The sequence below is a fragment of the Salmo salar genome, chromosome 09, assembly GCF_965601325.2.
Source record: "Salmo salar chromosome 09, fSalSal1, whole genome shotgun sequence".
NCBI classification, from domain to species: domain Eukaryota; kingdom Metazoa; phylum Chordata; class Actinopteri; order Salmoniformes; family Salmonidae; genus Salmo; species Salmo salar.
In genome coordinates, this window is record NC_138299.1 from 33,954,966 (window position 1) to 33,967,392 (window position 12,427).

At 43.8% G+C, this 12,427-nt stretch overlaps 1 protein-coding gene across 3 annotated transcripts in view; it reads left to right on the forward strand.

Annotated features, from left to right (window-relative positions):
• Positions 1 to 12,427, forward strand: part of LOC106611225 (neuronal PAS domain-containing protein 3) — a 469,364-nt gene that overhangs the window by 347,408 nt on the left and 109,529 nt on the right. For all 3 annotated transcript variants that reach the window (XM_014211204.3, XM_014211210.3, XM_082955738.1), the window contains one exon: positions 1,515 to 1,604. In XM_014211204.3, coding sequence (XP_014066679.3) covers positions 1,515 to 1,604 — 90 coding nt within the window. The remainder of the gene's footprint in view (positions 1 to 1,514; positions 1,605 to 12,427) is intronic.

Consider the following 12,427-nt stretch of genomic DNA (forward strand, 5'->3'; position numbering starts at 1 on the left):
GATAATAGTGTTCAGCTGCTTTCTCCTTGAGAGCAATATAAATGATAAAATGTCATATTTTCCAGACCCACCCAAGACGTGATGCATGTGCCTCTCCCATGCCGAGAGCTAACAAAAAGCCAAACTATGAGTCCTCTTTCTCTGTAGATGTTAGGTGCTAAATCGGTGCTAGCGTTAGATGTGTAATGTAAGGAAGAGCAATATAAAGCTCCCCTTCCCCCTGGCAGATGTGTGTGTGTTTGGGAAAGCTGGCTGGGAGCTGGCTGCAGCAGGGCCTCAGTGGGAGTTGCTGTTGTCAGCTGCATAAATAGCCCCAGGCTGCCCTGTTTTATCAGCGGATACGGAGACTCTCTCTCTCGCTTTTGCTCTCTCTCTCTCTTCTATCACTCTCTCACTTTTCTCTCTCTCTCTCTTCTCTCTCTCTCGTCTCTCTCTCTATCCTTTCACCAGCTGCTGCTTGGTGCTCCTTTTAAGTTGATAAATGAATGGAAAATAAATGGAAAAGCGCCCACAAATATGAAATTCCACAGCCATCTGAGCTGCAACACTGCCCGCAACACGACAGAGTAATCCTCATTTTCCTAGAAAAGGTGATCAGATCAGCGACGGTGACATTGTGCAATCAGGGCCTGTAGTCACAGCGCCAGACTGGAGATGGAGGGAGAGGGAGAAGCCTTTGCTTTGCTCCATATATTAGGCTACGTTTGGACTTTTCTTTGTGGCGTGTGCCTGTGGTTAGCTGCCCCTACAGAAGCCAGTGGGGGAGCAGAAGTAATTAACTTGAGTGACCTGGGTGTCTTAATTGTTGCCTGTTGGAGGCTGGGCTCAGAACAGAGCGCTGCGTCCCGTCGTGAACCAATAGCAGGGCCGTCATTAGACATTGAACCAGCATACTGGAGTAGACAACATTCAGGAAGTAAAAACACACATTACATGGATTTTGACTGGATGAAGACTATCCAGGAAGAGAATAGACACTCATATTACATGGGCCTTGTGTGGAATGGATCAATATACTGAATAGACTTTACCAGCATCCTGGCATAGACCTAACCAGCATATTTTAGTAGACTTTGCAGGGGGGAGAACACACATCATATGGATATGGACTGGAATGGAATGGACTACTATGATGATGATATGTTTTAAACTGCTGTACGTTTTATTCTCTTTGTTTGTGCCAACTTGGGTTTGTTTGCTATTGTTTTTCTGCTTTCACACACTGTTAATTTCTACTGTCATCATGAGAGATATTACCTTCCACGTGAGGAGGTGTAATTTTGATTTGCAGACAGACAGACAGACAGACAGACAGACAGACAGACAGACAGACAGACAGACAGACAGACAGACAGACAGACAGACAGACAGACAGACAGACAGACAGACAGACAGACAGAGACACTCAGAGGGTTCCCTCTACATTCTTTGTACCAGTATACCACTATACACCGCATCTAACACAATCTCTCTCTCTCTCTTTCCGTCTCTCTCTCTTTCTCTCTCTCCCACAGTCCCTGGATGGATTTGTATTTACACTAAACAAGGAGGGAAGGTTTTTGTACATCTCTGAGACGGTGTCTATATACCTGGGGCTTTCACAGGTGAGTGCAACAACCGTCAATGCCTTGTCGGTACTACTGCGCTTTTTCCCTCTGTTTCTTTTGTTTGTCAGTGGCCGGTAGAAGACAATTCAGACAAATAATAGCTAATTTAAAATCTCATCAGCTTGTTCGCCCTGTAGTTAATTTGCAGCCATCAATGCTGCATATTTTATCAGAGGGTGCTTTTCATCTCAGTGGTGTGTTAACAGGTCCTCGTCTGCTATTGGCTGGTTCAAGTACATGTCAATAAACAGACTGAGCTGTCTCAGAGGTCAAACGTCAGGGGGAGTGACCTTGAAGATTCTAATGGTTCCAAACACCATAGCTTTGTCTCCAGGGCTAACAGACAGACAGACAGACAGACAGACTAGAGAGCAAACACACACACACACACACACACACACACACACACACACACACACACACACAGGCCTATAAAAGAATGACTAGAGACCATACAGAGCCTATCTCCCAACTCAGAAACCAAATTATATTTCTAGGTATAGACTTGACCATTATATAACCAATAGATGTGGCCAAATGATTTACATGCCCTGTACATAGGTACTGGTGAGCCTGCTTTCTGTCCAGGGTTCTATTTTAGCAGACTAGTGCATTATATCTAGGTGTCTAGGTATATTTAATATATGCCATTTATATAATATATTCTATTATATATGCCATTTATATTATATGCAGTATGCCATTTAGCATGCACTTTTATCCAAAGCAACTTACAGTAATGCATGCATGAATTTTGCATCTGGGTGGCCCCATGAGTCGAACCCACAAGCCTGGCAGTGCAAGCACCATGCACTACCAACTAAGCCACATACTATTTCCCTCACAGTGAAAGATTAATCATAATAATGAACCATTATATAGCCAATAGATGTAGCCAAACGGTAGAATGGTCAGCTGTGTGTATTTGTATTACAGGACTCATAATGAAGTATTCTGTAGTAACATTATGATGTAGAAATCTCTGAGGGAATGCATAGACAATGTTTCGCTAAATTGGATATTAGACGCCAATTTAAAGGATGAAAAAAAGGCAATCAGTTTACCAAATTAAAAATAGGAAAAGTGTATAGGTTCTAGCCACATCTATCTACAGATGAATTCAAGTAAAGATGTATTAATGATTTCTATCAAATAATTGATTTATTGTCAGGTAGGTCCACCAAGCTTTGGGCTTCGTGATGTAGTAGCTATCTTGTTCATAGTTTTATCAGCAGTTAGAGAGAGTGGTGTTTGTGTGTGTGTGTGTGTGTGTGTGTGTGTGTGTGTGTGTGTGTGTGTGTGTGTGTGTGTGTGTGTGTGTGTGTGTGTGTGTGTGTGTGTGTGTGTGTGTGTGTGTGTGTGTGTGTGTGTGTGTGTGTGTGTGTGTGTGTGTGTGTGTGTGAGTGAGAGACAAAATGCTGGGGGTTTTGCCTTGTATGAGTCAGTTGTATAATCTAACGTGTACACACTCTAACCCTCCGTGATCTTAATTGCTGTTTTACTTTTTAGCCACTTAATCTGTCTGCCAAGTCACTTCTTTTTAACATCGTTGCTAATTATTTTCTACATTAATTAGATCTAGGAGGTTTTTTAAGCCTTTTTCATATTGACAAGGTTCTGCATTTAATGGTGCCAGGCTGACAATCTAAAGCAGATTTCAGAAAAATTATTTTCATCATCTTATTCAATGTCTAGAAATGTTTTGCATATCAAACATTATGTTAATGAAGTAATACATTAGGACTCGCTACGGAATTAAAGGCCATTCCCTCTATCAAACTTGAGTATTTTTACATTTTTATAGTAAAAGTTAATGTCTTCGACCAATATGTGGCTTGTAGAGAGAGGGACTGAGGGAAGGATTTTTGGCTTAACAGTCTTTTACCTGTTTGCTTCAAGCTCATATAGTACAGGGAAATTAGTAACATATTACAGTAACACTTTTAATAGCCTTGTAGACAAAACCAATCAATGAATATGTATCTAGTGAATAAGGTCTGAAATCAAGTTCAAGCAACTCAAGTTTTTTAATTGAGCTAACTGATCATTGATGATTGTAAAGTCCAGAATGCTGCATGTGATGTATGATACCTTAGTCTGTCTGAACTGTCTGTAAACGTATTACCATATTTTGATTTTAAAGATTGTATTGGACAGGACTGTGCTAGTGTGAAAAGGCTCTTATTATGGCACCAGTTGTGCAGCCAGTCAGTTCAGTGAAACAGATGGTCAGAATTACCATTTTTGTTTTGCAAATGGTGCATAAGCCTCTGTCCCCTCCAGTTAAGCGCAGGTGTCTAAGTGTATGTCTTAGTTCTGTGAATTAATGTTCTGTCTTCATTTGACTAATCAGTGACCATAGCTCCCCTTTTAGGAAGCAGGCGTTCTAGAATGGTCTTGGCATTATTTTGTAATAGAATGGAAAGTATCGATACCGAATTGTACAGTGTGTTAATGGTAGATACAGTGGGCTATGTAAAGGATTTTTTTGGACAAGGGATAATGGTTGTTTTTAGACAAATTTGGTGTAATTTATACGTATCTGCCTGCTAAAACTCCTCTACTGCCTCAACAATTTAGCCCAGCTAATGACGGTATTTAACAGTTCTGTAACTGTGCCATTGGAATTGTTGTAGCTTGCCATGGAATTGCAAGACAGACATGCCTTGCAGCAGACAGACACTGCTGGGATCTAGTAGAACCTCTGGGCTCGGCTAGCTGATTCATGTGTTTGTGTTTGTGTAGCATTTTTAGGTAGATCAGGATTGTAGAGGAATCTGTCTTTTAAATACCCTGTCTACATCCTAAATGGCACCCTACTCCCTATGTAGTCCACTACTTTTTACCAGGGCCCATAGGGAATGTAGGGAATAGGGTGCCATTAAGGACACTGACCCTGTTAATCCAAATACTGTCATGGAACCCCCTCAAAATTCTTGTGTTGGCAAAGTTCTGGCGCGATGTGGAGATTGGCAAAGTTCTGTGGCGATGTGGACGTGTGACCATGCAGCTGTCTGTTGGGCAATTGAGATGTGTATGTTTGCTTTGTATAACAGATGGCACTCTGTGCTTAGGCTGATAGCTAGGAAAATAATAATTGCATTATTCCGGCCAACAGAATATTAGCTTTTGGAACACGGCCCATTCCATGCCGGCACCCCTGCCAGTGCATGGACTGAATATCCAAGGAAATTGATACATCTGGAATACAGCGACCATCTGACTTTTCATCTGTCTCAAAGGAATTGCTGGCTTTTGTATTTTAACCTGTTCCAAGGACTCACCCCGGCAGAAACATGTTACAACGCTCTCAAGTATTACAGGAACGGCAAATTGAGAGCCTGACATGTATAGCAGGACCATATGGTTGAAGCTCGCTCTCTTTCCATTGTTTATGTGCTCAGCAATGTGATTGAGTTGGCATATTTCCAATGCCTTTCTCTGTGTTAGAGGGAGGGAGGGTTAAGTCTCTCTCCTTCCTTCACGAAACAAGGCCTCCCTTTTATTGTAGAGTGACACCGGTTAGACCTCGGTGCCCTGCTCCCATTCACGTTTCGCTGCAAAAGGCTTTTCCAATTGTGAAGCTGGAATTGAATGTAGGCATCTGCTTTGCTTTAAGTGACAGGGCTGTGAATGTGTGGCTGCATGCACACAGAGGGAGAGAGAGGGCCATTTGAAAGCCACCAGGAGCCTGATCCCTACACCCCTCCACCCTCTCCCTACTCTACCCCTAGCCCAGATCTCCTCCCCTGCAATGGGGCTGGATGAGACTGCAGCGGCCCCCTGCTTCCAGCTCCCAGAGGATGTAAGGCCAAGTGGGATGGACAGGGCATACTGATTATATCAGGATAAACATTTGCCTGAATGTCTGATCACATCTTTGTGAGCTGATCAGTCCTCTCCCTCTTTTATTCCTCATTCCCTGACACACACACACACACACACACACACACACACACACATACACACACACACACACACACACACACACACACACACACACACACACACACAGTTTACACACACCCTTCTCATACTCCCAGTCCCTTCTCTCAGCGTTCCACAAATTACTCAGATTCTTAGCCTAATAATAGATAATACAGATTTGTTTAAACTGTCACCCTGACCAAATTAAATTGATGGATTAGTCAGTTCATTTGTCATTGTTTGTGTTGTGTGGATCAATCAATAAAATAATGAAACTGTCAATTTTCAAAAGCTTGAATACTTGTAGTAAGGTATTCTTCAATTCTTATTGAATTTACTGTACTGTATATTTTCTCTCTGAAATATTCCTGCAAATTGAGTCATTTGTTATACAGTACCAGTCAAAAGTTTGTACACACCTTTCTTTATTTGTACAATTTTCTACATTGTAGAATAATCGTGAAGACATCAAAACTATGAAATAACACAAATAGAATCATGTAGTAAGTAAAAAAGTGTTAAACAAATCAAAATAGATTTTAGATTTTAGATTCTTCGAAGTAGCCACCCTTTGCCTTGATGACAGCTTTGCACACTCTTGGCATTCTCTCAACCAGCTTCACCTGGAATGCTTTTCCAACAGTCTTGAAGTTGAGTTCCTACATATGCTGGGCACTTGTTGGCTGCTTTTTCTTCACTCTGCGATCCAACTCATCCCAAACCATCTCAATTGGGTTGAGGTCGGGTGATTGTGGAGGCCAGGTCATCTGATGCAGCACTCCATCACTCTCCTTCTTGGTCAAAGCCCTTACACAGCCTGGAGGTGTGTTGTGTCATTGTCCTGTTGAAAAACAAATGATAGTCCCACTAAGCGCAAACCAGATGGGATGGCTTGTCACTGTAGAATGCTGTGGTAGCCATGCTGGTTAAGTGAGCCTTGAATTCTAAATAAATCACTGACAGTGTCACCAGCAAGCCACCCCCACACCATCACACCTCCTCCTCCATGCTTCACAGTGGAAAACCACACATGCGGCGATCATCTGTTCAGTAACTCTGCGTCTCATAAAGACACGGCGGTTGGAACCAAAAATCTCACATTTGGACTCATCAGACCAAAGGACAGATTTCCACCTGTCTATAATGTCCATTGCTCGTGTTTCTTGGCCCAAGCAAATCTCTTCTTCTTATTGGTGTCCTTTAGTAGTGGTTTCTTTGCAGCAATTTGACCATGAAGGCCTGATTCATGCAATCTCCTCTGAACAGTTGATGTTGAGATGTGTCTGTTACTTGAACTCTGTGAAGCATTTATTTGGGCTGCAATTTCTAAGGCTGGTAACTCTAATGAACTTATCCTCTGCAGCAGAGGTGACTCTGGGTCTTCTTTTCCTGTGGCGGTCCTCATGAGAGACAGTTTCATCATAGCGCCTGATGGTTTTTGCGACTGCACTTAACGAAACTTTCAAAGTTCTTGAAATGTTCCGTATTGACTGACCTTCATGTCTTAAAGTAATGATGGACTGCCATTTTTCTTTGCTTATTTAAGCTATTCTTGAGATAATATGGACTTGGTCTTTTACAAATTAGGGCTATCTTCTGTATACCCCCCTACCTTGTCACAACACAACTGATTGGCTCAAACGCATTAAGAAGGAAAGATATTCCACAAATTAACTTTTAACAAGGTACACCTGTTAATTGAAATGCATTCCAGGTGACTACCTCATGAAGCTGGTTGAGAGAATGCCATGCGTGGGCAAAGCTGTCATTAAGGCAAAGGCTGGCTACTTTGAAGAATCTGATTTTTTTTAAATATTTAGATTTGTTTAACACTTTTTTGGTTACTACATGATTCTTTTACATTTACATTTACGTCATTTAGCAGACGCTCTTATCCAGAGCGACTTACAAATTGGTGCATTCACCTTACGATATCCAGTGGAACAACCACTTTACAATAGTACATCTATATCTTTTTTTGGGGGGGGGGGGGGGGGGTTAGAAGGATTACTTTATCCTATCCCAGGTATTCCTTAAAGAGGTGGGATATGTGTTATTTCATAGTTTTGATGTCTTCACTACTTTTCTACAATGTAGAAAATAGTACAAATAAAGAAAAACCCGTGAATGAGTAGGTGTGTTTTGACTGTTAACGTATTTCCCAAATAGTATTTTCATTTAGCTATGAATCTGCACTGTGAGGAGTTTTTGCAAGTGAAATGAAGCTGCTCTGTACTGTAACTCCACATAACCCAGAGCCAACACAATATTGACCTCTGTAGTGAATCCAAAACAAATGGACACATTATTATCAATCAAACGCTGAGGGGAAGATAACGTCAAGCCTCACTAAGCATATGGGACGGGGATTTTCTTCCCTCTCTATATGTTTAAATAGCCTATCAGGGCATGAATACAGAATGTTACTAAATGGGTAATAAGCATTATTTTATTTATGATGTTGTAGGTGCGACAGAGCAGAGGGAGATTGTGGCCATTTACATGAGGACTGCTAGTGATGGCAGGGCCAGGGGAAGGTCATGTTTAATTGAGCCACCTCAGTGAACCCGCTGGCCCTGTAGACTCCTGAGCCCTGAATGAAAACAAGGACAGGCCTGTCATTCCAGACAGTCCCTGTTTCTCTGTGCTATCTGCTCTGCTGCAGAATATCATCATCAGACTGCCTCCGACTTAATGTCTAGCACAGCCATGAAACTGCCACCGTCAAATATTACAATTTTGTATCACTTTGGGATTCATACAACTAGCGAAATGTTGGATCAGGATAGTTGAGATTTTGTTATATTGATAGGGGCAATTATGTTTTGTAAGTGTTGTAAATACAGTACTATATTAGTAGTATAAAGTTTCCCATAAATATAAATTAAAGGGCACCTGACCATTTAAGCAAATCGCTACAATCCTTTGTCAAATAAATACAATTAAAATAAACAATTATTTACAGCAAAAGAAACAGCAATGTTTTGAACAAATCACTATTATAGACTAATGTTGTGATGATGGAAATGTAAAACAAATAAAATAAACAATATTTTCCTGCAAAATAAAATACAGTGGTATAGAACAACATGGGTGGGGCCTGCAGGTAGGCTGCAGAAGGACTAACAGTTCTTAGCAGTTCTTCTGGAGAAAGATCAACATATTTGCCTTCTCTGGCAGAAGTTGGGATCTCTCCTGGCTTATTGTGTTCCCTGCAGTCGAAAATACAATCTCGCTAGGGTTGGAGGAGGCTTGAGCACAGAGGTAGCTTGTTGCAATGTTTGTGAGGAGGGGCAGAGTAGCTCTCTTCTCTCACCACCACATCACAGGATCTTCAGCCATGGGGATGGGAGGCAGGACTTTGTAGAGCTCGACCTCTAGGTCAACACGCTCGCTGAGGGTGAGGGACAAGGTGTCCTGTTGGGTCGTCAACCTCAACTCCCTGTCCTCCTCTGAGAACAGCTCCTCCAAGGCACTCCTTGTTTTGTACAATGGAGGGACTGTCTCCTCCATTTCCTCTCCTTCCTCTTCAGACTCCTCATCTTGTTGCTGGTGCTCTGTGTCTGTCTGCTCCGGCTCCTCTGACAGCCCCGGTGTTGCTCCTGTCACATTGGCCTCAACAGTTGCCTTCCTCAGCCTGACCCAGGTGGCGTCACTCACCAGCCTCCCTTTAAATCTGGGGTCCATTGCTGTGGCCTCATGCAGGAAGGCTTGAATGTCCTCATCCTGTTAGCACTTGGAGAGGTTCTCCCACACCTTCTTTTTGATGGTTGCCACAAACGTAGTATCTTCATGCTTCACAGTGAAGTGCTCTTCCAGTTTGTGGAGGATGGGTTTGATCTGTCCACAGATGGCATTCTTTTCACATGACACACACAGTGTGGATGTATAGAGGATTCTCATGAGCTGGACAAACTCCTCAGCCTTACGGATGTCCTCGTCCTTCAGACGGTCCAGGTTGTCCTTTGTCATTGCTTTTCGCAGTCGTGGGTCCAAGGCTGCTGGTTGGATCGCTGGATATTGCTCCATGAATCTCTCTATCATTAGACAGAGCGAGTTCCATCAAGGATGAGTGAGTGTTGAGGAAGGACTTAACAACAACAAAATCCAACATACATTTAATTACCACACCCTTTATATTGAATTAAATTGTTAAATGTGGGAATTTCTAAATAATACTTTAATAGATTGAACTGGCTTCTTACCAAGGAGCTGCTGCTTTTCCTTTAAGACTGTTTTGGACATCGAGGAACTCTTGAACCACATGACCATTGCTCTGATTCGGGCTGCCCATTTAGTAGAGGTTCTACTCTGCTAGATTCAATGTGTGCGCAAAGCATCTATTTTTAGGATGTGTAGCTTCTTGATGGCAACATCCGTATTGCCAGCATTATCAACAGTCACAGCTACAAACTTGCTCGGCTCTATCTCAAACTCTTCCAGAATGTCTCAGATCTCCTCTGCCACTACTTCGCCAGTTTGTGATTTGTACACTGCCCTGGTGTGGAGGACCTTCTGTTTTACACTGCCCTGGTGTGGAGGACCTTCTGTTTTACACTGTCCTGGTGTGGAGGACCTTCTGTTTTACACTGTCCTGGTGTAGAGGACCTTCTGTTTTACGCTGCCCTGATGTGGAGGACCTTCTGTTTTACACTGCCCTGGTGTGGAGGACCTTCTGTTTTACACTGTCCTGGTGTGGAGGACCTTCTGTTTTACACTGTCCTGGTGTGGAGGACCTTCTGTTTTACACTGCCCTGGTGTGGAGGACCTTCTGTTTTACGCTGTCCTGGTGTGGAGGACCTTCTGTTTTACACTGTCCTGGTGTGGAGGACCTTCTGTTTTACACTGTCCTGGTGTGGAGGACCTTCTGTTTTACACTGTCCTGGTGTGGAGGACCTTCTGTTTTACACTGTCCTGGTGTAGAGGACCTTCTGTTTTACACTGTCCTGGTGTAGAGGACCTTCTGTTTTACACTGCCCTGGTGTGGAGGACCTTCTGTTTTACACTGTCCTGGTGTGGAGGACCTTCTGTTTTACACTGTCCTGGTGTGGAGGACCTTCTGTTTTACACTGTCCTGGTGTAGAGGACCTTCTGTTTTACACTGTCCTGGTGTAGAGGACCTTCTGTTTTACACTGCCCTGGTGTAGAGGACCTTCTGTTTTACACTGTCCTGGTGTGGAGGACCTTCTGTTTTACACTGTCCTGGTGTGGAGGACCTTCTGTTTTACACTGTCCTGGTGTGGAGGACCTTCTGTTTTACACTGTCCTGGTGTGGAGGACCTTCTGTTTTACACTGTCCTGGTGTGGAGGACCTTCTGTTTTACACTGTCCTGGTGTGGAGGACCTTCTGTTTTACACTGTCCTGGTGTGGAGGACCTTCTGTTTTACACTGTCCTGGTGTGGAGGACCTTCTGTTTTACACTGTCCTGGTGTGGAGGACCTTCTGTTTTACACTGTCCTGGTGTGGAGGACCTTCTGTTTTACACTGTCCTGGTGTGGAGGACCTTCTGTTTTACACTGTCCTGGTGTGGAGGACCTTCTGTTTTACACTGTCCTGGTGTGGAGGACCTTCTGTTTTACACTGTCCTGGTGTGGAGGACCTTCTGTTTTACACTGTCCTGGTGTGGAGGACCTTCTGTTTTACACTGTCCTGGTGTGGAGGACCTTCTGTTTTACACTGTCCTGGTGTGGAGGACCTTCTGTTTTACACTGTCCTGGTGTGGAGGACCTTCTGTTTTACACTGCCCTGGTGTGGAGGACCTTCTGTTTTACACTGCCCTGGTGTGGAGGACCTTCTGTTTTACACTGTCCTGGTGTGGAGGACCTTCTGTTTTACACTGTCCTGGTGTGGAGGACCTTCTGTTTTACACTGCCCTGGTGTGGAGGACCTTCTGTTTTACACTGCCCTGGTGTAGAGGACCTTCTGTTTTACACTGTCCTGGTGTGGAGGACCTTCTGTTTTACACTGTCCTGGTGTGGAGGACCTTCTGTTTTACACTGTCCTGGTGTAGAGGACCTTCTGTTTTACACTGTCCTGGTGTGGAGGACCTTCTGTTTTACACTGCCCTGGTGTAGAGGACCTTCTGTTTTACACTGTCCTGGTGTGGAGGACCTTCTGTTTTATGCTGCCCTGGTGTAGAGGACCTTCTGTTTCACACTGCCCTGGTGTAGAGGACCTTCTGTTTTACACTGTCCTGGTGTGGAGGACCTTCTGTTTTACACTGTCCTGGTGTGGAGGACCTTCTGTTTTACACTGTCCTGGTGTGGAGGACCTTCTGTTTTACACTGTCCTGGTGTGGAGGACCTTCTGTTTTACACTGCCCTGGTGTAGAGGACCTTCTGTTTTACACTGTCCTGGTGTGGAGGACCTTCTGTTTTACACTGTCCTGGTGTGGAGGACCTTCTGTTTTACGCTGTCCTGGTGTGGAGGACCTTCTGTTTTACACTGTCCTGGTGTGGAGGACCTTCTGTTTTACACTGTCCTGGTGTGGAGGACCTTCTGTTTTACACTGTCCTGGTGTGGAGGACCTTCTGTTTCACACTGCCCTGGTGTAGAGGACCTTCTGTTTTACACTGTCCTGGTGTGGAGGACCTTCTGTTTTACACTGCCCTGGTGTAGAGGACCTTCTGTTTTACACTGCCCTGGTGTGGAGGACCTTCTGTTTTACACTGCCCTGGTGTAGAGGACCTTCTGTTTTACACTGTCCTGGTGTAGAGGACCTTCTGTTTTACACTGTCCTGGTGTAGAGGACCTTCTGTTTTACACTGTCCTGGTGTGGAGGACCTTCTGTTTTACACTGTCCTGGTGTGGAGGACCTTCTGTTTTACACTGTCCTGGTGTGGAGGACCTTCTGTTTTACACTGCCCTGGTGTGGAGGACCTTCTGTTTTACA